This window comes from Corvus kubaryi, unplaced genomic scaffold (genome assembly GCF_017639235.1).
Source record: "Corvus kubaryi isolate FWS band 111438036 unplaced genomic scaffold, C.kubaryi_AGA036_p1.0 65183, whole genome shotgun sequence".
In the NCBI taxonomy this organism is placed as follows: domain Eukaryota; kingdom Metazoa; phylum Chordata; class Aves; order Passeriformes; family Corvidae; genus Corvus; species Corvus kubaryi.
In genome coordinates, this window is record NW_024581822.1 from 33,908 (window position 1) to 60,059 (window position 26,152).

Below are 26,152 nucleotides of genomic sequence, written 5' to 3' on the forward strand. Positions count from 1 at the left end.
ATTCCAGAAAGGTCTTCCATAAAATCTCTGTGATGAAAGTTTCAGATAAGTTGTGAAAATACTGATATTTGAGCATCAATATAAATTCTGTTTCTTTCACATCTAAACCACCTTAAATAAAATTTTCTGTAAATTTGCCACAATCAAATGAAATCTTTTAAAAAACAGTGATCCCTGTCTGGAGAATTGAGATCCCTCCTTCAAGTGATTTTAAAGATAATCTGAATATTCTGAGTCCTAAAACACTTTAACAGAAAATTAATTTGTGCATTCAGTTGTGTACAGGAGGGGATGACAATTCAGATTGTGGGGCAGGGGGGAAAATAACAAAACATCCAAAATAAAAACAAACCCAAAACTCTACAACATGTGCTACAACTACAGCATTTTTTTTTCCTTTTAAATACACCTGATTTAAAGCCGAACTAGGTATGAAAATAATAAATTAAATAAAATTTCCATTCCCAAATTTTGTTCCTCAGACCAGTACTTTTGTCATCACAAATCTAAAGGATAACTTGAGACTAAACCTAACAGGTATCTTTGAAACTACAACAAATGTATTTCCCACAGTTTTTCAGAAGAGAAAGAGGGCCTTTCTAGTATTCTGTACAAGTCCACACAGAAAGAACTCCATGAAAAAATACCTCCTCATATCATTATTTTCAGCAGCATTATATTTTTATTATTACAACTGTCATTAGTATTATCATATTTTGCTTGGTTTCAGTTATTAAGCTGCTCTTATCTCAACCCACAATGGGGTTTCTTTGTGGTTTTTTTTTGTTTGTTTAGAGGTTTTTTCCCATTGATTCTCCTCCCTGTTGCGCCAGGGAAGAAGAGGAGTGAGTGTTTGGGGGGGTACTCAGTTGCCAGCCTGGGTAAAGCCACAACACAATTTTCATTGAAAGGGATAATCTCTGTGAATTTTTAGGAAATGCCCATAGACAATATAATGCTTTCTACATTTGCCATTACCTCCAAATGCCTGTGTCCTCTAAAATGAAAGCACTTAATCGATGGCATATTTAAAGTATTGTCAAGGTGCGCCTTTCTAACTTTCTTTCATGCAAATGCAAGCTTCATACAACAGCTTATGAACAATATTATGGAAATCAAGTAGTAATCACATAATGAAATATAATTTGATAGTGTGACTGCTTACCCATGTTAATATTATGCACTTACTTGGGTTTTAACATTATTTGAAGACTTAACTAAAAACTATATATATCCTAGTATTAGTTTGTGACTTAAAAAGGAAGCTAGTTAACTAATTTCTTTATGATTGTGGTTTTTTTCAAATTGCTATATTCAAGTAGCAAAAAGACAAAACAGTACTTGAGCTTCAATTATATACTGAGAATTTAAAAAGAAAAAGGGAAGTAGAGATACATGGATATATTGCAGTTTCAACGGATGTTTCTGGAAAAAGGTGGACGTATTAACCATTGATAAGGAAGAAAAGTTACATTTCAAGCATCAGAATAGCTTGGGTGTTCATAACCAAAACTGCCAACCAAAGGAACCAGTAGAAGTATTGAGCTGATAAAAAAACCAGTCAATTTCAAAATCAATGAAGACTGACAGAAGAGTTTTCCTCCTGGCACAAAGACACATAAAAGGACTGTAAATCCCTGATTCGAATGAGCAGTACACTCTGTTCTCAACTCTAACGACACTGCTCATCACACACTCCTATCTCCAATTTAATGATCTACATAATCAAGAGAGGGATATAAGGGACATCCAGGAATCTCAAGCCCTGCAACGTAACAGCCATACAACTGCATTAAAAACAAATACCAAAAAAAACAAAATCCCAAACAAACAAAAAACCGACAGCTGACCAACCACACAAAACATACTTCAATATGAAGATTAGATTATCAAGCCATGACAAAGTTTACACCTTTTATCTTTCTCAGAATTACTTCTATGAACAATGCAACTGAAAACAGTAACAAATTTTCAGAATAGTAAAATGGTTATAATTATACATTTCTATGGAAGAGAATGCCTTCTAAAATAAAAGAGAACTTTTGCAACTGGCAAGACAGATTTAATGGTCTTTCATCACAAAGAACATGGGTATACATTGTTGTTCTCACAAAATTCAGGGTTTCCACTGTATTCTTCTTCCAGGGCTCTTGGTTGGCCTATTCACAGAAAGTAGACTCAGATGGGAATGATCTCCCAAGGGCTGCTTCAAAGCCTCTCCATCTTCCAGTGCTTCCAAGTGTGTAGCCAAACATCAAAACACATGACAAACTGGCAAAAGTAAACTCTGCTCCTTAAAATGCATTTTACTATAGGAGAAATGACTGTGTTGTTTCTGAATTTAAAACAGTTCAGAGAAATGTACTTAATCCAATGAATCACAACAGATTAGAGTGGAGTGGGAAAGCAGTCTGCTACAATTTACTAAGTAACCTCATAAACACAGTATGATGCTCATTAACAAAGTTGTTCTTTTTTTATATTTTCAATAAGTATTTTGTTCTTTGATGCTACACAGTCTGCTGGAGAAGACAGTCCCACCCAAAATCTTTGGAAAATTCCATTTTTTTAGAGAATGATGTCAAGGAAGGGTGTTTCTCATCCTAATTATCGCAAATGTAATTCACACCATCTTCTACTCCCCTTCTTTTATGATGTCATTTGTAATCATTCCTTTTCATATCAGCTCTCCTCAAGACTCTGGAAGGAGAAAAACTCCAAAGGCAAAAAAAAAAAAAAACCAAAAAAAAGCAAAAAAACAACCCAACCAACCAAACCACCGGAAGTTTCTTCCAGCTGCTGAAAGAAAATGTTCTTTCTTCCCTAGTCAGAAATAGTAGGTATTCAATTTGAGAGACAGAGATGTCAAACCTTCCTCTAATGTTAACTCCTCTGGTTTGCACCTACCCTGCTACAACACACAAGCTTCAGCTTGAGTAAAACATCCCAGCATGCAGACGGACTAAACACATGGTGCTCCTCAATCCACGATGCAGAAATCCTAGAGAAAACTTCACACAGACATCAGCAGTGATCACACTTTCTTAAGTGGTTATTATACTAAAAATATATCATATATTTGATTTTATTGAGCAAAGGATACAAGTTTAAACTTTTCAAGACTCACAGTTGTGAGGGGTGCACCCTTTGCATGTATGCCAAGTGCCCAGAGCCTTTTTTACTGTTGTTGTCATTTTAGCATGAGCGCTTTTATTAAAAATATGTATCAGTAATTTTAATGTGAGGGAGAAGATTTAATATAGAAAATTCTAAGTGACACATTAAATCACCAAAATTACTGCCAAACCCAAAAAGCTCAGAAAAAAGTCTTGTGACCAACTTTCTTTTCTTTGCCTACATAAAAAGCCCCAACTAAATAGTATGAATATGACTAGTATAATTGATGTATTTTTGAGCAATTAGTAACCTTTCTCACCTAATTATATTTTTAACCTTCAAAGCTGAACAAAAAGTTTGGGATTTTTTTTAAATCAGAGGCAAAAATACTCTGCTATTGCGAGACTGCATGCTGAATGAATCACAAACTTCCTAAAATAAACAGAACAAAAATAAGCACAAAAGAGAAGGGACAGAAAACTGCTGCCTTCATAATCATTTACTCACTTGATGACAGTACTACAGGTGCTCTTATCTGACTTCTCTTGCACATTCTCTTCAATTGTTTGATAAAAATCATCTCTGAAAAAAACGCCTTTTCCTTAAATATAAGCTCTTAGCTTTTTAAATGTTGCTCTAACTACAGGGAACTAGTTACATGTAGCCTCATTAAATCAAATTTATGGTAATGTCATCCAAATGAAGTAGCAGTCATCACTATTCACAATCATTCAGCTAAATGACTTGCCAGAGAGATGTCCCAAAATAATGCAGCTTCCCTGTTCAACATGCACCAGAAAAATGCTATACAGTACTTTCATACTTAACTGAAAAAAAAAATTACAAATATTTCCCATATAATTCTTTTTGGCATTGACTTGAGGGGCAAGGGTTGTTGAATTTTTTATTTTATCTTATTTTTTAATACAGTTTTATTATTAATAGAGGTGTATATATATATCTCTGTGATTTTGAACCATTTGACTGCTTTACAGTGGTGCATATTTGTTAAAGCAAATAACTTTGTGCTCTTTTTGAGGACTTGCACAGTTATATTACTAAATAAGACAACAAATGGATCATGAAAGAGGAGGGAAAGGTAGAGAAAGGCTATATTTATCAGCATGAAAAGCACTTACAGCACACTACTGTCAAACAGTGACATCCAAATGAAAAAATAAGGAACAGTTCTCAGAAAGGAGTTGAAGAAATACAATAAAGTGATGACTCCTGCACAATTCAGAGAGATTTTTTTTTCCTCAGAAGGGTGTCTTTTTTTATTTAACAAGCAACAAATACATAGCTTGGTCACAGAAGAGAAGGTTCCAACAGCTGAACTGTGAAATAATGAAAATCTGAGAAACAAATTCAGCTATTCACACAAGAGGAAAGGATCACACATTAGGAGTGACCATTCAAAACAGCTGCATACATACCACAGAAAGTAAACCAAGTACAAATAAAACAGACTACATTAAATGTCTTTTTGATCACTGCACAAATAGCTGCATGCATTCAGTCATGAAAAAAAGCCCCAACACCTTCAGATCAAGTTTTATTTAAATTTTATACACACACACAAGCACATATATTAAAAAGGCCTTATACACTCAAAAATATGAGCATCTAGAGAAGTCTCAAACATCTTTTGAAACCATCTAGGACTAGACAATACACTCTACAAGCCCTTCAATTTTGCTTATTTAGAAATGGGCTGCTAGTTCAGAAGTTTGATACAACTACTTTTATATTTTTATTTTTAAAACAATGCAAATATATTTATGCATTTTGATATTCTAAAGAATAAAAAAAAAGTCAACCAGACAATTATCTTTTACAATAAAACAAAAAATTCAAACAGGGAAGTACAGCCCAGTAAAAACCACAAATCAAAAAAAAAAACAAAACCAAAACCAAAGAAAGAAATAAACCAAAATAACCAACGACAAAAATCCAAACCCCAAAGACTTCCTTAAAATATTACCTTCCATTTACATATATAATACTGTTTGAAACAAAGGTAATAATTTCCTTTCTACATCAGTCATTCATATACCAACATTCACTTTAAACTGTCATGTAATTATTCTATTGCAAGGTTTTAGCTAAGTGCTCTGTATATAAGAAGAGAAAAATGTTTACTTTGCATCAAAAGCTCTATCCTCTTACCTGTAAATAAGTTATTCTCCTCTGTACCAAATCTGTTAGGTCTTTGGCCTCTTTTTCTCGCCAATCTCCAGCTCCATCTGTTTGACTGAGGTAGTACAAGTCGGTCATTATTGACCTATAAACAACAGTGGGAAACAACAATCTTAAAAACTGGGAAACAACATTACTAAATTAGAGGATTGAATGAAATCAAAGACAAATTAAAGAGATATTTCAATTGTAGCCTCAAAACCAGTTTCTTCATGCTACCTCATACTGCACAAGCCAAACAGCAGCCAAGACTGTGTTCTTCATCTAACAGATGTTCCAGACCAATTAGCAATTAAAAACTAAAAATTCTAAACAGACTCATGGCCATGCAAGTCTATACTACAAAACATGAATTTTGAGGAACTATCAAATACTAAATTGAGATTATCTAATACACTAGAGATTCTCTTCTTAGAGCTATAACATTTCATAGGCCAAATAAGACGATAAAGAACTCATCATCATGAAAAGAAAAATGTTATGTGACACTTACTTGTTAAAATTTGCGGATTAGTCAAAATTACTAATTTGATTTTGTCCAAACAGTACCACCCTGGAAAAGACATTTTTTAAATCTCTGTGGCTTTTGGGAAGAAATACAAAACTAGAGAAAAACTGTTCAAAGGGCTTATAAAAATGGTTATTCTGAAAGTAAAAGGTGGCCCAATTCAGAACAAGGCATTTCAAAGTTGGTTTCATAGCTTGAGAATATTTAATGTTGCTAAACATTTCTCCATAACAGTACTAAAGTTCTAAGTTTGAACCATTTTTCTTAATACTTTCATCTGAACTTCAGATGTTGCAGTTTATTGCCCGAAATTCTTGATAAACCACAAGTTTGATCTAGAAAGAGAAGCAACAGAATAAAGGCGGAGAAATTTGGGAGGCGACCAAAAAACAGTGTGAGGGTTGAGAAAAATACATTTCCTAACAATATTTGAAGTGGTCTTGTCAAGCTGTTGGCAGCACTTGTTTGCACTGGAAGCACAAGCCTAGTTAGCCAAGGCTACCCCTTGTACCTAAGTGAGAGGAGCAGGCTGCATATCCCTACTAAGTAACTATTTCCAATGACACAGTATTTAAGCAGTAAACATTCAGTTAAATCAAATTAGGGCAGACCTATCTTTATCAGCAGATTTACCAGACAAGCTTCTCTTGCTAATTTAATAACTGGATTTATGGATCTGTAGTTTTTATTCTCATACACTCATTCTAGTCTTCATTCTCATGCTTTTTGTACAGGGCAGCAGAGACACTAACTATAATACCTAGTATTGTTGTATTAAATATTTTACCCAAATTATTCAGCAGCAGTAATCCTCACCTTCTGTCAATCAACTGGAAGAACCTTATCTACATTCTAATCTCAAACTATATAAACTGGATTTTCTTTTACAAGGTAATTGAGCTTGAAACACCCTATTCCGGCTTTGCATAAAAATTAATTTAAAGCATCACCGGGTAACTAGTTTTAAATCAGTAACTCTCAAAGACACATAATACTCCAAGTAACATGCACACACAGTTTAAAGAGAATTAGAACAGAATTAATGATGGAGTAGTTCTAATACAATGGAATATATACAGATAACTGAACAGATAAAGAGCCTGTTCCTTTTAAGACAGTTTTCTACTTCATAGAGAGCATTTAGGCTAGCAGGCATACTAAAAAAAAAAAACCACCAACATGTATTTTCTTGGGAGTTTAAATATATTTTTCTTCCCAATCAGGATGTAACCATGTTGGGTGTTTAAAGAAAAAATACGAAGTTAAGGTTTAAACAGCAAAAAAGAAAAAAAATTCTCTATCATTAAAAGCAGCTGTGCAACCACCCAGCCACATTTTAAACCATTTTCAAATGCTCTTTCACTAGCCTTAAAAAAGCCTGTTCTGTACTTGTGATGTAAGTATTCAGTGTAAACTCTCTATACTTTACAGAAATATATTTCCATTAAATATAGACAAAAATAACTGAAAATAAGAAGTTTACCAATTAAAAAAAAAAAAAATAAAAATTTTTTTCTCTGTCAGCTCTTAAGCAATTTTTCCTATTTCTACAGAAAAAAAGTGTTGCCTAAATTTTATTTTTTTATATTCTTGGCCATGGTGACCATGACAAAGAAAAGGCAGTAGCTTAGATTTAATAATCAGCCTTATGGATGAAATATAATTACTTTGATAATTTTTGAGGTAAGAGAAATGGTGAGAGTGTCCTTACACAGCCTCAATGACTCACCACTTTAGGTAAAGGCAGCTTCGCTCAGTAGAAGCCATAAAGAGTATCAAATGATTTGCACGAAATGTAATGAATTCATGAAAGAGTTTTCAGACAGTATCCATGATCTTCTTTAAAAAAAAGATCATAAACTCTGAAGTATACCAGGAAGTGAAAAATTCACAGGTGTTACCACACAGAAATTACTATAAGGTAGTGCTATTTTAAGACACAGTCACAGACAACTTCTTTCTTTGATTGTTATGGCTCAGAAATGTGCATTTTTTAGCTTTACATCTGCTAGGGTTTTTCGAGTGTGATAAATCACTGGGATGGCTTATTAATACAGATTTAGAAGAGACACAAATACCTAAGACCAGGGTCATTTGCCATGCAGAGAGTTAAAAGCACATGGAGCAGTGATCCATGAGCCCAAGATAGCTAAGTGCAGACAAAGGATGAGTCTGCACAGCACTATTAGAGGCTATTGAAGGTAGTAAAATGGCAGGAAACTTCCAACAGTGGCACTGCAGATGTCTACTAAGTCAAACTTGGTCTTTCACTGGGTTACTAACCAACAATATCAACTTGCTGCTGTTGTTGCTTCATATCATAAAATAAATCATGGAGCTGCACTTAAAAGCGTTTTGCTCCTGGTAAGCAGAATGGAGGAAAAAATCTGGCTATGTATTTCACCTGTATTTGATTGCCAAAATAAAGAGGGAAGGGTGGTCATTTTTAACTATTGGTCTAGACATTTATTCCAATCATATGACAAAATTACATTTAAACCTTCTAAGAATATTACATCAACAAATAAAAACTCAAAGAAAAATTTTTACTTCAAAGGAAAGAGTGTGAAAATCTGTCCAAAAACTGCATCAAATATTGACCAGTTACCACAAAATCCCTGATGACAGCTATTCCCCGGGAGAAGGAATGAAACCAACTCAGTAACAGCCACCTTGCAAACAACTTTTGTCAACACAGGGAACAACCATGACAACTAGAGGATTAATCTGCTCTTTTTTAATAACTCAATATCAAATAATCTTTCCAGTGTTTAGATGAATTTACTCTCAACAGCCCTCTTCCCTATAGCAACTACAAGAATACAATTATGTAATTCTCAAGAAACTCTGTGCTGGGCAACGTTGTTTCTCAAACAGAATCAGTAGAGAAATACTTCACAAAAACAGATGCAAGACCAGCACTTGTGTAGAGAAAATCCACACAGCTCCTAGGGCATAGCCAACAAACAGTGATGAAGACATCTAACAAAAAGCACTATCATATTAGGAGTAAACAATTTGCTTAATATCAAGATTAACAAAGAACTCTAATACTACTGGTCCAGAACCACAGGAAGAAAGTTTATAATCTGTTAGAATGCAAATCTTAATCTATGACACAGTAGGCTTTCCTCATAAACAAAACAAAATAAATATTAGCCTCTTTCCTTACATAGCTATCTCATCATTCGATCACTATCCACCTCTTTATTTGCTTTCCCACCTAAGGATGGCATGAAAAACTCCTTTAACTACTTATAATTAACATTAATCTTTCTAATCCAAACACTAGATTATAAAATATATTAAAATTTCTGAGATATCTTTATGTCTATCTATTTGTGTATATATATAAAAATAAGTAATACCAGCTACTCTTGCAGTGTTCCATTTATAGAAAATAAAACTTTTTAAGACAGCACTGTCAACAAAAGGGCATTTGGCAACATGTTTAATCCCTTTAAAAAAATACAACAAGTGCATGTGCACTTAAAAAACCCAAACCAAACCAACAAACAAAACAGGCAATAAGAAAAAAACAAACAACAACAAAAAAAACAAGCCAAACAAACTGAGTCAAACAAAGCAACCACCAAAAACCTGTGCTTCTCAGAGTGAATGAGAACATCTAATTTGCTCATTTCGAATATGCTATGTTCCTTTCAGAAGTGACCAGATGGACAGCAGAGGGAAGATGAGACCAGTCCGTTCCTGGGGAGCTACTCTGCATTGTAAGGGAAAAGAACACCCCAGAGACAGCAGTGCATCCCATGCTAAAGGATGGGTACACAAGGAACTGGCAATTTTCCTAGAGTTCACACAATACTGAAAGATCAAAGTGAAATAATGAGATAGCTTGACCTCAAAGGTGCAGGAAAAAGCTTCCTCAAGACTAGAGGCAACCAAGAAGTGCATTCGGCAACACAAGATAATTGTACTGCTTGAAGGCAACATTGCAAATGCACCAGGAACACACACTGAATATTGTAGAAACATTTTCGTATCGTTTTTTTCTTATGCAATTCCTTTGAACTTCTACACTGTAAATAGATTGCCTAGATTTCAGTTTAATAAAACCTAGTTGCTGGCTATTTGACTTTAGTTTAAATGACTTAAGTCTTTTTTGAGGACCTCACCAGACAAGGAAGGTCTACACAGATCTATTACTAAGACTAAACAGACTTCAGATTACTCTGGATTTAATAACCACTGCGACAACTGAAAGAATACTTGTAGTCAATACAAAAATTATCAGAGGAAAAAAAAAGAGCAGTTGTGATTGCTTGCATCATGTACAAACTTCTTTCAGTACCACAGTGGAAGTCATCTCATAACTTCCAGAGATCTATAGGGCAAAGTTTTCTAATCCAATGCAAAGGAGTCATGCATCTCTAGAATGGGTTTCACCTCACCCTGAAGTATTGAGAGATGTGAACATAAGGGTATCAGAAATGCAGAAACTTGCAAATAGGACTTAATGAGTTAATAATCATTGGTGTAGGAAGAAGAGGACTAAGGAAAAGGACTCGTCCTGGGAGACAGCAACATAAAAACCTTCTGGCATCAAACACACACAACATTATTCAAGGTTTCACTGTGGTGACTGCCTCATCCTGGCTTCATAAACAGAGGAATCATACGCACACGAGTGATTCTGTTACCATGACAGATGTGAGAAAGTCTGGTATTAGACTACTTGCCCCAGTTTTTAGCAGATAGTTTAAAAGGTATATAAGAATCCATGAACTAAAGTTCACAAAGCCCAAACAGAAATAATTTCCATGGAGAATAAATATTTCTGAGTGGAGATAACTATCAAAACAAACTGTCCAGGGAAGTGGCAGCTTCTCTGTCAGTTCACTGTTCAACTGAAGATCTCAAGTCTTTTGGAAAATTCTGCTTCAGCCAAGCACTACTTTTATTTCAGTCAAATATATAAAACTGCACTTGGCAGAGAACTAATTGGATGAAATTTAATCACGTCTTTTATATAAATAATAATTCTCAATAATTGACTAGTCCCTTCTCACTTTCAACTCAATCTATGACAAAATGGATTTTGGAACTGTGGAATATTAAATTACAAAATTTAATGGACCGTACTATTTGCCCACATTAATAATCAAATTCATATTGCCTTTATGTTTTAAATAGTGTTTACATTATTTCTAAGGAATTGAAAATTCTTCTGATTTTTTCCCTTTACTACAGCATTATTTTCAAAGGCTCTTGCTTTATTACTGATGTTCACACATGGAGATCACAGCTTTTTTCGGGACACTGATACGTGTTTAAGGCAGTATATTTAGTTAATTCAACTACTTTTGTATAACTGTTTACTGATGAGACACAAACTATTATTGCAATCCTGTTGGGAACAGAGTTAAAAATATAATATGCTTAAAGACAGACTTCACTGAATTTTTAACATCTCCTGGATTAATTTTTTTCAGCATGAACAAAACTCATACAGAATATTTTGACATGATAAAAAAGGTACCCCAACAATAAGGAGGCCTGATGACTGACAACAACTAAAAATATAATTGCCACACATCTTTGAACAACATAATGACAGTTAAATTAAAGGTCAGAATCAACTAATGCAAGTACCTTTCCTGATGACCTAAATCAGACAGAAATTCATCAATGCGTGTTTGCAGTTCACTTCCTTCTAGATTTTTCAACTTCTTCAGTTCACTCTGGAGGAAAAACCAAAGTTCCTTAGCCCCATTCTCAATCCTCCTCCTCAGTATTTCATGGTCTTTTCCAAGGCCTCCTACTAAAAAAAAAAAAAAAAAAAAGCATAAAAGCATCAGTATCAGTACTTTTAGTTGAATTACTTGTTAAGAAGCCAATACATTTGTGATAAGAAATACCAAAACACCAAAACTTGTTTTAGAAGTAAAAGAAAACTTATCTACCAACCATCTCCTGCCCGCTTCTTATAGTTTTCTATCTGTTCTTTGGCCTTTAGAAGTTGCTCCTCTAAAGCATGTACCTTTCCTGCAGCTGGTCCCTGATCAATGGGACCATCTGGTATCCTAGGACATAGAAAATAAAGAAATTGCATGATTTATAAATATAATTATTTGATAAATTATTTGCATCAACAATTCAGCTCTCCTTTCATTTTTATTCCATACTGTTTTACTGATAAACCTTCATAATATTTCCTTAAAACCAGAAGAAATTAAACACATTGACATAAACAAGATTTTGAAAGCACAATTCCATAGGAGAAAAACAGTGCATAACACAGCTGCAATGCAGGATTCAGCCTGATCCTATACTGTGCTGCTTTCAAGACTTCCACTCACCAACATGAACAATGCAAGGCTCTGCTTGTGAAAACAGTATCTGGGGCAGTTTAATTGTCAACCTGATTGGCACACAAACAAAGCCTATGCAACATACCTTCAAGAGATTCTATTTCTGACTCTTCTTACATTCACACACGAGGTACATTCTTCTCTTGAACCCTGGCCATATATTCTTAGAGAACCAGGGCTCCAGCTCTTGAACTCTAGTTAAGGCTTCCTACACATTCACCCAGGATGACTTCAATGTATTGCATGGACTCAGAACAAGATCCAACCACCTTAAATGTACCATTGTCATGATCTCTTATTCTAAACTGTACATCACCTAAAACAACACCAGCAACTGTAACATCAATTTGTAAAATTTCTGATATGTGAGCACAGGAGAAGTATGGAAATACATATCCTGAAATCTATGAGCCGTAAGTCAGCCCTGAGGGCATTACTGAGGTTTGTTCACCATCTCAACTTGAATCCACGTATTAATAAACCAAAATAATTGAAGTGAAACTAGATGCTAACTACTATTTGCCTCACAAATTTAAAGCAGGTAAAATAAAAACTCTCTTAATTTCAAGAGAAATTACACTTATTAAAAATTATTCCACATTTTATAAGCTTTTGTAAGATCAGACTCTAAAGAGAAAAAGAGCAAGCAGACGTGCAATGGTAAGTCTTGAGAACTGCAAAGAATACAGAATTCTTGCAGAACATAAAGACGATTCTTCCTTCATAAAGGAATATGAACATAAAAAGAAACAGATATTCTCTCCACACACAAACAGAGTTTCACAGCACCATACACAGGAAGAGTCCTTGACAGGTGCCTCTAGCATAGGGAAAACAATGGTTTGAGGGAGCACCTTCCCTGTAAAAAAGAAATGACAGCATTCTAAATATCCTACTGAGATTTTATTAACTTTAATGTCTCTCAGGTCTGGATAGCTAAATGCCAATAAAATTTCAGGGACTGATGAGAAGTTCATTTTCCCTGAAACAGTTGAAGAGAACAAACACCTAATGTAAGCATCAGAAAGGTGTATCACACGAAGCATAGCATTTAAGCACCTTTTTTCAGAAGGAGATAAGAGAGGTGGAAGAAGCAGCTACGTAGCCTGAGAGAAATTCAGTAAAAAATTCTGCAGTCTTAAAGCTTCCTATTGAAAGGATCCCTATCCTAGGGATAATTACTGAAAAAATATTTGTGTTCTAAAACTACCACAAAAAGGAATTACCATTAACTGCTCGTACATCTGCTTTTTCATGCACTGATGGAACAAGCATGTCAAAACTGGGTAAAATATCCTAATCTTAATCATGTGCACTCCCTAAATATACTCTCCATGTCAACAATCCATTTGTAAATTTGTTTCTACAAAAAATGTACAGTATTGTATCACACTGAGGTACAGTATTGTATTGCCATGTACAAGACAATACAAACAAGCCTTTAAAAAGTATATTGAAAGACATTTACGTTCTTACACGAATTTAAAACCACCAGATGGAAATGTGTTTGTGATCTGCTGACTTGGTACCACAGTTGGAGTTGTGAAGGAACAACTAACCACAAAATTGCCAGAAAAAAATGTTAGGGTTTATCTTGTACAAGTCACACACCCTAAAGGTAGAATCTGTGAAGAACAATAGGGTAAAAGGACACAAAATCATTACCATAAGAAGTCCTGAGACAGTGTACAAATCATCTTAGCATAAGGAAAGTCTGTTAAAGTAGCAATTAGAGGATCCTACAGAAGGATAGTTGTGGATGATATGAAAGAAGCACAGTAATGTTGATCATTTGATATAATTAAGATCTTGAAAACTGCATGCCATTTAACATTCATCTTGTTTGGCACATTGCAATAAAAATTTTTATTGTACTTAGACTGTTAGATAAAAGAGCTGGGATGGGGGGAGACATTCTCTAAGCTAGTTGTTTGGACTTTCAAAAATTATATCATTTTAGGATGAAACTAAGATAGCTTATTCTTTTTTCAGTTTTGTCTCCACATCTGTTACCTCATCAGACTCAGAATTGCTGTCTTCCTCACTTTCATCCAGTCTCAAAATTAAGGAAAAGATTCTTCTCTGCACAGCTTGGCTGTTATTACCCTCTCCAAGTACTTCAACTGACTTGGAGATACGACAACATTTGAGGGAAAAGCGTTTGAATTAAAATCCTTGTCTAGTCTCATGGCATCCTGCACGCAGATAATTTCTAGTGCAGAATATCCTAGTAATTATGCATACTTATGAATAAGAATTCCTCTTGAAAAACAGGAATTCTTACCAAAATAATTCTTACCAAAGTAAGTCCTGACAACTATTTTACTCCTTAAAATATGAGAGGTGAGTTTAAAGTAAGTTCATCTAAACTAAGATGATTCTAAGCAGTAATAAAAAAAACACACCAGTAAGCATCTAGGACACAGTGTCCTTCACTTATTACTATGGTAAAACTGTAAATTAAGTTATGAACACAAAATAAACACAATTATAATTCTCTTAAGCAGTCAGTCAAGCTAATAAACCAAGTAGTAGGTTTATTTCAATTCTCAGTAGTTACAAGGTGTGATGTTTGCACGCTGCTTCCTACCATTTGATAGCAAATAGAAATTATCTTTTCCATAATCAACTCATCAAATAAAGATATTACTGTATAGCTTTAAACATCAAAAAAATTATGTTGTAGAGATAACCTGTTTCTACTTTGTCCCTTGTTAATCCAGCTAAAAAAAAAAAAATAATTCTATGTACATAATCCATATGACTTAGGCCAATTTCTCATCACCTTCAGGTGACAGAGGGGCAATGAAAAAGCAATGATATCTAGTCTGGATCTCTGAAGGCAAAAAGAACACCTTAAAAATTAATCATAGTGACATTCAATTTAGCTAGAAGAACTGCCATACTGTGTAAAATAATTGTAAAAATAATTTTAAAAACCCATAAATTACAAAAACCATTCTAACCTTTTCCTATTCCCAAGATATTTAAAAGGTTACACTAATTTATCAGCAAAAGGAAAAATATAAGATTTCACAAGTTCACACTCAAATATTTTCTCATTTTTTCATTTATATCTAAGTTCTTTGTATGGAGCTAGAAGGTTTATAACTAACTAAAGTCAAATTATGATTGTCTTTTCTTCTTTCACTTTTTTCTCTTCCCCAAGAAGAAAATCATGTTCAATTATTAATGACCACTAGCACACACAAACAAAAAGAATACAGGCTGTCACTTCATCCTTCTTAGACAAAACCTTCTCAGTAAATAAAACTGAAATAAAAGAGTCAATGTTATCTGCAAATAAAGACCAAACATCCCTTATCAATTTAGATCAGCACAGCCCTGATCAGTGCTGATTATATCCACTGCACATGTGTCCCTTCCCTTAACTCAGAATTGCACAAAAAGTAGTAAAAAGAGCAGAGGTGCCCACCATTTAGTTCAATTATCTTCATCCTTCACACACTAGCCTGTGCAATACTGTCAGCTTCAAACTTGAGATATTTTAAATACATGTAATAGAAAACTGTACTTTAATATTTAAATTCTTATCAACCTGAAAGTATTCTTCTATCCAAGCCCCTTTAATGCTTTCTACAGGTTTAATGGGCCCAAAAACTGCCCAGAGTAATTGACAGAAGTACTTTAATAGAGTTGCTTATGATTAATTGATCTCTCCAGTTTGGATTCTCCACCAGCCTCAGCACCAGCTACATTAAAGCAACTCTAGTACTCTTTCAAATTCAAAATCTGATCTCTTCTTTCTGAAGCTACACTCAGAACTGTGAGAAAAATATCCTAAAATATAAAAATTTGGCTCCCACCCAGTAATACACAAAGAAGCACATAAATACTATGAAGCATTCATGTATTGCAAAAATAAAGCAACCCTAGGACAAGGATGAAGGCATACACAGCTTCCATCCAAGAAAATGGGACATTACAAAAGTTGTAATTGTAATCCTCCTAAAAGCCTTATATCATCTATATGCAACAGGGACAGTCTTCAGCAGTCATATCATAATACTAAGAGTAAGTAAAAATTTAGGTAAAACTACTTCCTAAAACTACTGTTTAGGAAACAACATTATGTAATACTTTGGTTTGATTATTACTCCCTATCAGGTTTCCCTTAAATAACTACAAAAATTGCAGTAAAGATTTCCATTTTTGCTGTCACACCTACTACTTAAGTGTCCTTGAAAGGGTTCTTCCAGTTTGACTGGATACAGAATAGTAAAACAACAACCTGTAAAAAACTCAGTTTTATTACTATTTTGCACTATTGAAATCTACACTGCTTCTAAAATCAACCCAGATTTGCTCCTACAATATTGTTTATGATCACATACAGACTGTGGTACCTCTCCAAATCTCACTACACCACAATATTCATGCACATAATTTCTAAAACTCAGACAATACAAAACACCTTTAAGCCCATTTATCTTCTGCATCACTAATATACATCTTTGCCTCTTTATAGCCCACAAGGAAGGTTTTTACAAAGCACCATATTGGCAAAAGAAAAACTACAGTAACTTCTCACCTAAGGCTTTTTAAATACACCATAAAACCTATGCAGTACCTGATGTAATTTCAAGTAATCAGAAGTGCACCACAAAAGTGTACTCAGTTCCTAAAGGAATATTTTTTTTATTCCAGGCCATTTTCAAAAAGAGTGACTGTTTCAACTTGCACAGGTATATACAACTTAGAAAATAAGTATCTAAAAATATGCTCACCAAAAATCCTTACAAAAATATGAAATATTCTTAACCAATATGGGTAATGAATTAAAAATATTTTTAAAAATCATAAAATCATAAAAACATAATATATTTTGTGAAATCAAACATACAAATGGTTGCAGTGGGTGGGAAATAAACCAGAATAATCCAAACAAGTACCTATCAATGCCCTAAAACCTTAATTCTGCTCCTTACATATCTTGTGTGAGAAGAAGCAAGCGGAAGAAAATTACAAAATCAGGTATTATTTAAGTACCACAGAGGAAAAAAGGGTCAAGCAAGACTTTATAAAGCCTTTTCACAGATAGGATCTTTTTCAAGTTTTGAATGGTTAGTTTTGCATGCACATAAGGTATGCTTCATAAGGCACATTTTTGGTTTTCTTTTTTGTTGTCTTTGGGGATGAGGAGCTGCTACATAAATTGGCAGCAAAGGAGGATTCAGATCTCAGGGTGGAAAGATCACTTCTTGTCTTTCTATGTTAGCATTCATAGAGAGATGGATGGAAACAAGCACACCAGCTCCTGTTTTCAACCATCCCAGAACACTGACACTTTTATTAGGTGATAAGGAAGTGAGAGAAGTCATAGAAACCCATGATAATGGGAAAGTCCAGGCAATTGAAATGTACTGAAATGCATTTTACCATTTTAACTAACAATGTAATCAAATATGAAATACCAATTTTCTCTAACTTCAAAATGGAAATGAAAAAACAACTTATACTTTTATTAAACTACAAATTCTTATAACCATACCCACCTTCTGCCCCTTCCTGCCTGCCCTAACTAGCTACTATTAATGTCACAGCTACTCATTATGGTAATGTTCTACCATTCACAAAACTTCATTGCTCACTAAGACAAATTCTGTTAACTTGGAGCTTTTTAGCATCCAAAACTTTTATCTAATAGTGCCAAAATACTGTAACTAGCATAGTTAGCTAGCATAGTTAATCAGATGTTTGTTTATTGTTACAATTTTACAGGTAGGCACTCTCATCTTGTATAAAATCCTCCACAAGTAACCTTAAATTCCTAATTGGAATATGCCTAATTTCAGGCATTAGCTTAACCCTGTTGCATACCATAATATATTCTATGTTTTAACCCAAAAAATGAGCTTTTTTGTTCTCTAGATATAAAATCTTAGTGAAAAACGGCAGCAAAACCAAGTTTTTACCTCATGCCCTTTATGAGCTATACTGATGCAGAGACTGTTGTTTTATCCACTCAGATTTAACTGCCACTGTCAGTAACTAGAGTTTTCAGTACAAAATAAAAATTCTAGCAATTAAATCATATTCAAATAATAGTTCCAGTCCTTCTGTCTTTGATCAGTAAAGCCTAAAATAAATTACGTCTTTACTTTAAGATGTAAACTGGAGCAAAAGTGATCTTTTCTGTCTAATTGGATTTCTGAAGTTAAGAGGTGTTTTGTTTCTATAATGTATGCTCACAGCAGCAGTGATCTCTTCCAGTACACAGATACTAAACCCATGGACTGCTGGTTAATGCCTCATTTTAAACAGACACACTGCTATAAAAATGTAACTGGGACAATTTTAAAGCTAACATCTATTTTCAACACAACTTGTTCTATCTGGCAAACAAAGAAATGAGACACTGAAATTCTGTACCACATTATGATTTAATACTTTAATAACACAGGTTGACCAGGATACGTCTAAAACCTATTTGTGATGTTTCTATGTAAACAGTATCATGGATTTGGCACAGTAAAAATAATGAAAAGCCCTACATTGTCATGCATCATTTCCCTCAAAGTTAGTAGTTCACCAACCTCAGAGCACTTCCAGCATAAACTATGACTGGTTATCTTCCAGTCTCAAACTGGCTCGTGCCTGGAGAGCACTGACTACTGAACCTGGACACGTATGGCTGTTCAACTGGTATTTAAAGTCATTTATGCTTCCTCATGCTAGAATTTCAGATTTTCCTGTGGTTATACAGAACTGCTCTGAGGAAAAGTCTCAGAAATACTGTTAAACACCATCTTTACAAAAAAGAAGCTGAACAGAGTCCAGTCAACACCGTTTTGCATCACTTAATCTAATTTCAGCATCTTGAAGCCATTAACTGAAGCATAGAAAAGGAATGTTGAAATATTCTAACATGGTTAGAGTAGATATAAACTAATGTTTTTATTTTTATAAATCATGAGAAATTATCAACAGTATAAGCTATTATTTAAAACTTGCCCACCAAAAAGGTAATATTTATCTGAATATAGATAAGGCTAGTGAAATATAGAAAGATATTTAGAAAAATCATCACTGCCTCAAATATAGTTTAGCCTCTACTTAGCACCTCCTGTCTCTACTGCCTCCTTCTTGAGAGGAAAACAGTACCCTGCCATCGGTAAAACAATTTATTCTCTTCTAGTCACTGTGTAATTTGAATGGGTTATATTTCAATGGCTGTGCAATACAACACATTACCATTTATTCAAGTCAGACAAACATGGGGGACTGAAAGCATGGAGGGTGGTAATCTTTACATTCAAGGCCAGATATTACCACCTCTGAGGCAAGAATCCCCAAGGCTAACTATTACTGTCTAATATTCAAGAAAGTTACAAATACTGCATTTAGTCAAATACAGAGCCTTGCTTAAGTTTCTTCATATCAGCACACTGTATATTACACCATTTTGTCAACAACATATATTAAAATCTTATCAAATACTGTTGTTATCATATATTAATAAACTGAGCTTAGGGAACTATAGCCCACTCAGCCATTCATGGCCATATTACTCAAGGTGAAGATTATCAATGCTCACTGTAGAGTACTTGGGTCAGCGGCATTTCTCCACCTCTGGGGAGCAGTACATGAATGCTGAGGTGCTTCTTCAGGGCTGACATATAGTTCAAAATTAAGACATATTTCTAAGCTAAGAAGCCTCATCAGCATGCAGCCACATCTACAGTGCATTCCAGAAACCAGGAACAGAGTGCAGTGAAAAAATATTGCAGTGAGGCAGGGAAGTCTACCCAGCCTAGCAAATCCAACAGCCTGGATAAGAATGAAAGAGAGAATGCATGAGAAAAAACATCAGAGCAGGCTAAAGAGGAAAGGTAATTCATTTCACTGCTACAGAGTTGAGGCGTGATTTCATTAAATGAAGGTGGGAAACAAACTGACTTGAGCTAACAAGAACAGGACCAGAAACCTAAAACACCCTAGTAAAGAAAATATATTTGTGCAATTCTGTAATTTTCCCTATGAAATATGAAGTAAAACAGCAGGGTAGAAGATCCAAAATCTGCTCCTAAAGGGTATTAAAAGGCAAGCCCAAAATCAGTTTCTCCTTGCCAAGCAAGAACCAACCAAGAGACAGGATGAACTTGCAGTGCCCCTTGCTCTCCATGTACTACACAGGTGATCCTGGCCATACCACTGCTACACATGTGGTGCTCATGAGCACAGAGCTGGGAAAGAGACAGCCAATTCAGTAAAAAATTCAGATACACGAATTCAGCTCATTTAGACATTTTTAAAATAAACACCACCCTCCCATTCTGTAAAATCTTATACTGAGCTTTACTCTTCTCCACCTTCCTATAACATATGAAGCCTCTGCACTTGTCCCCATGATCCATCCCAGCTTTTTAGGCTGCATGTGGTGCTGTCCACATACTTGGGTCCAACCTGGCACTGACACATCCTGCCTAAGCAGCTTTCCCTTTCAGGTTTTTATGACAGCAGGTACCTTGAATCTATGTGAAAAGCTGTCTGTCTGAAAAGGTGAAAGAAAACACTTCAAAATGTAATCATACCCATCTACAATCTAATGACTGTAAAAAAGTAGATGATCCTACTGTTTTACAAGTATTTCTACAAGTGTAGCAGCAAGGCAAGGAAGAAAACTTGGATAAAAGAATTTGTATAATGCAGCAATCTATTGCAGATCATCTTCAGCAAGTCAGCATTTATCTTCAACAAGCTGTATAAATGTTTTCAGCAATTTTAAAACGAGCTCTTCCAATTACTGCATGCAGAAGTATAAAGAACTAGATGTTCTCATTTGTATGAATGTCATAATAATTGCACTTGTTTGAAGTTGGCATTGAGGGGTGAATCACCTACAGAACTCTGTTATTGTGACAGTAACATTTCCACACCATTAAATGACTCTTAAATAATGATTACATTAGACCAGGACTAAATGTACATTTATTTAAAGGTTTTGCAATATATTTTCAGCACAAATTAAAACACTTATCTATACTTAAATGTTAAATATAATTTGCAAAAACTCCCACAAACAACCCTTACAATTTCATTTCTGGTATTTCATATTTCAAAAATTTCCTGAACAGTTTTAATTACTTCCAGGTCCTACCTGAGAGATTCTGCCATGCGCCTTAAGTCTTCATTTTGCTGCTTTAACCGTTCAAGTTTAGCAAGGATCTTGGATAATTCACGACTGGAATGATCTGGGTGCTCGCTGTCTCGTACCAGGTGTCCACCAATATAAAAGAGTAAAGTTCCCCAAGCAAAGAGGATGAGCATAATCCAACGCCAGGAACCAGTCCATGGCCGCATTTTCAGAAGTTCAATTCACTCCAGAACTGCTCCGCTCACAAAATAGCAAACATTTTAAGTTCTTAGCTTTTACAAAGGTGGACAATGCCAGTTCCTCTGCTTCAACACATTGTACCAGAGAAAAATTATTCTCAGTATTTATCTTACTGCAAGTCCTTAAAGAAGATTCTTACAAGGCTGTACATAGAAAGCATTAGTATTGCATCATTCTTCATTTATATTCTGTGGGAAAAAATAAAAATAAATCTGAAATTACAATTCTGATATGTACAAATACAGTGGATTTCAATTAAGCTAAACGCATTGTCATTAACATTCAAGAATGACAATAGACAATGTTACTACTTTCTGTCACAGAGACAAAGAAAAAAGCTTTTAACTTTCCACAGAACAGTGTGCTGAATTCATGAATGAATGACAAAGAATATGCAATTAATCCTAAATTTGAAATGGCCAGAAGAAATGCTGCTTTTTACACGAGAAGTATTTACCAATTCGTGTCATTTCAGACATTAAAATAGTTCAAAAGTCACTCTGTAGTAAACTTGACATTTTCCTTTACTATCAACAAAGAGCTTTTATTTAATTACAAATATATCTTAATTTCTTTCACTTTTACTCCCTTTCTTCTCCGTTTTTGTCATGACTGCCACTCTTTAACAAATGAGTTATAGCCATTGTAACAGTATACTCTGCAATTTGCAAGTATTTGAAAATCAGGTATGACTTTAGAAACCTAGCTTTTAGAAACACTTCTCTGCTGTCTCAAAACTATCAAACCCATTTTGACAAGTTATTATTAAAGTTATAAAAAACTGCAAAAAAGTGCTCCAAAGGTAATACCTTCTCTCACAAAAAAACCCACCATGCCATTTTAAAAAATGCAAAATCACCTCAACTCATTTTCTACTTGGCAAAATATCATTCAATGAGGATAAAGTCTCCTCATTCTATCTAGATCAGATTTTAACTGACAGCATGTCTGGAGCCTTCTTTAAGTACTTCTCCCCTCTCTTCCTGTTTCTCAGCAATGTAACATTTTTACCTTTTTAAAGAGCATATATATGCCATTCTTATTCAATTTCCAAAATAACCTATTTCTTTGGATTCTCAAATCTTTAAATCCACTGTACTTCCTCTGAGATACCATCCACATCTACCTTCTCCCAAATTATTCTTTTCTGTTTTATCCTTCTTTCATCTTAACTTCTTTTTAATTTCATTTAGTTATTTTATTCTATTCCAATTCATTTCAAGCCTAGAGCAAAATCTTCCCAAATTGCAGTAACTTCCAAACTCACCCAGTTATGGAAATATGCCTGGAGCACACACCTCCAGATACAATAATTCTAACATTGAATATGCTTACTGTTTTCAACAGCACTGAAAATGCTGAAAATTTTCTCTGGTTATCTTGAGAAGAGGGGTAGTTTGTGTATGTTTAAAAGAGGCCCAAAAAAATCCACTTTTGACTAGTAAGACACAATTGGGACACAATTGTTTATAGAATACTTCGCAAGCAAAATATTGACTTTTTTTTTCCAATCTGTTTTTCATAAAACATGAGCTTAAGCAGACTCACAAATCAGGTATCTTCTTTACCAGAGGCAGCGTTGGTCTGTCTCAAACAACAGTGTTAGTAGATCAGACAATCAAAAATCCACAAAATTGATATAACGAGTCATCAGGAACAGATGGTATTCTTCCAACAGTTCTAAAGAAGTTAAAGAATGCAATAGTTTAATTATTAACAGAGGTGTTCAACCTCTTACTTATAACCACTCTGTAGCAAAGGAAAGGAAAATTAAAACAGTAAACTGAATTATTTGTAAGGGCTACAGCAGGGAATCCTGCAATTACAGGCCAGGAAAAAAAAATATTCATGTCAGCCAAACTGGCAGAAATAATTAGATTAAATAAATCTGCAAACATAAGGATGAAAGTAATCAAAGTAAAAAAGTACTAACATCGCTTTTAGAAAGACAAATAGTGGCTATAAATTTATTAAAGTTCTTTTGAAGATGTAAACAAACAGGCAAGACAGAACCAGTTCTAACCGTTATGTAATTGATTTAGTCAGTGTGGATTTTCAAATGGCATTCAACAAGGTCCCCAAAATGTTCCGAAAAACCTAAGCTGCATGGAAGAAGAAAGATCATCATGTGAGTCCCCACCCCACTAGACAAGAGGAAACACACAGTAAGACTAGGCAATCAGCTGAAGTGGAAAGAGTGATCAGGGACCTCTCTGCACCCACTGGCAGACTTCATACAGCTTGACATATAAGTGTTTGGAAAACAAGGTGAAACATGAGGTGAAAAAGTCTCATAGCAATAAACTGGAGGTAATCAAGATGCTTAATGAGGAAAAAATCAAAAATGGGAAAAAAATCAGTTTATCAGTGGGTAGAGTTGTGTACAGATGACCTTTGAGGCCCATTAGGAATGGGATTTAGCTGTGATCAGTAATTCTATGAAATATCAGTTTAGCATTTGGCTAAATGCAACCAAGTCCTCACAGGTTTTGTCTGATTTCTATCAATCTCTGAAGATGCCATTGTTCTTTTCGTAAGTTAGGTCACAGTAGAGTTAAACATAAAATAAAGATGCCAAACTAGCTGAATAAATAGGGAGAACATTCTGAAAAAACATTAAAAAGCCTGTATCTCAAATGTGGTGTATCTAATTATATGTGAGTGCTAGCAACACTTAACTACCAACTTTGTACTGTAATGTGGCTTACACATTAATTCTTTTATTTCATACTGTTCTGGCAATAGAAAATGTCAACATATTTGACATTTTGTCAAAGTATTTGACATTCCAGGGATGGGGCATCCAGAGATACTGGATGCCCCATCCCTGGAAGAGTTCAAAGCCAGGCTGAATGGAACTTTGAGCAACCTGATCTAGTGAGTGGCACCCTTGCTCACAGCAGGGGAGTTGGAACTCCACAAGGAACAGACAGAATATTTACCTAAAAATAAGGATCACCTTCAAGCCTTGGTTGGGAAATCAAATTGTGCATACTACACATGTAAGCCACAACTGACTGTAAGAATGTGAAAATGTTTTGTTGCCAAATTAACAGGAAAAATTTGGTTAAAAAACAGCATTGCTTCAATGTAATGGAATGCACTGAATGACTAAATGAAAATGACTACATGAAACACTAAAGAGACTTGATTAAAATGGCAAGTGAAAAAAGAGACTGAAGAGTAGCACCAATATCTTGATGAGAAATAATGTGCATCCATGTCAAAGTTATTTTGCGATAGCAAAAATGACTAATCAAAAATAAATACATACTACCTTTCCTCATCTTGCTCCCAATGAAGCCTTCCCATTATTTTAAAGCTTTAAAAGGTACTTAAGAATTAGAAAATTGAATAGCCCAATACTATATAATTTTAAATGGAAGGACATTTTCCATGACTTAAATAAGGTCCCTTTTAATGTACTATTTCGAACATGCTTTCCATAGCAAATTCAGTGATGCAGTGTGTATTTTCTCCATGTGTATTTTTGCTTCCTACAGAATTATGGCCCCAGAATAGCATTATGATTTTTCTTGGCAATGTATAGTTTCAAGTTATTTTAGATTAAATTCAAAGCAAACTAAGCAAGTCTACTTTTGGCTGAACCACCTACTGGCCTAGATTCACTCAAAAAAAGTGTACCTTATGTAAGCTGAAAAGAAGAAAATTACTCACAAAGTAAAATACATTACTATAGTTAACATATACAGCAGTATATTTAAGGCATGTATATCCCCTACAATTGCACAATGTATGAAACATGAAATCCATTCCACTCTAAGAGCTATCACAATGACTTATCACTAAATGTGAAACACACGTGAAAAGCACGTTACACCGTACATATAACTTAAGATTGAACCCTCACAACATTATTAGTTTCCCTTACAAGTAAACTTATTGAAGTTAGTATTTTTAAGATTTCACTGACAAAAATTATCTTCTTAGGAAAGCATTCTACTCTAAGTAATGTTAGCCTGTTGTGCTCTCATAAAAATGAAAATTAAAACCAACTTTCTGATCCCAGTTCTTATTTAACAATAACGTGATGGCACAGCCTCTGACAAAGGATTAGAGCCTAAGGAAATAATCCTTTTAGGATATTAAAATAAAACTAAGGATCAAAGGACAAAAGTAACAAGTAAATGCCTCTGTAGCGTTTGATAAAAATAAGCAAACCTTACAAACATTATTAACGGTGTAGGCAATGCATTCTTTATGAGGACTTACACAGTAATTGAATCAGAATTCTGCATGTAACACAAGGCGTTGCTGGCATCTCGTACGAGCCAAATACCTGCTTTTCTCTCTTGGACCTGCCTACTGTGATGTATCCCAAAACAGGATTTCTCTTTTCATGGCCACATTACTCTGGCAGTCAGCAACCATTTTACAAGGACATAATACATTCAAATCTTTCTGCGTCTATCTCTCTTCAGATTTATAAGCTCCTGTCTTATATACAGAAATTCTTCTTTTTCATCCTTTTAACTTTGTACTATTACGCTTTATCCCATTCTATCACTCCGGTGTCCTGAGTAAAAAATTCTTGTACATTTTTCTGACCCCATCAGAACACTCTTCTATTTTGTGACCTAAATTTCATTATAAACTATTATATTTTCATGACATTGT

At 34.5% G+C, this 26,152-nt stretch overlaps 1 protein-coding gene across 5 annotated transcripts in view; it reads right to left on the reverse strand.

The window, feature by feature from the left end:
• LOC121673096 (alpha-(1,6)-fucosyltransferase) overlaps positions 1 to 26,152 on the reverse strand; it is an 84,206-nt gene that overhangs the window by 33,513 nt on the left and 24,541 nt on the right. For 2 of the 5 annotated variants that reach the window (XM_042046143.1, XM_042046144.1), the window contains exons 3-7: positions 23,063 to 23,194; positions 21,278 to 21,702; positions 11,753 to 11,868; positions 11,438 to 11,606; positions 5,287 to 5,401 (exon numbers count right to left, since the gene is read on the reverse strand). In XM_042046143.1, coding sequence (XP_041902077.1) covers positions 5,287 to 5,401; positions 11,438 to 11,606; positions 11,753 to 11,868; positions 21,278 to 21,480 — 603 coding nt within the window. In that variant the 5' untranslated portion in view covers positions 21,481 to 21,702; positions 23,063 to 23,194. Of the gene's footprint in view, positions 1 to 5,286; positions 5,402 to 11,437; positions 11,607 to 11,752; positions 11,869 to 21,277; positions 21,703 to 23,062; positions 23,195 to 26,152 lie in introns of those variants that run through there. The other 3 variants (XM_042046146.1, XM_042046145.1, XM_042046147.1) reach the window with 3 other exon arrangements.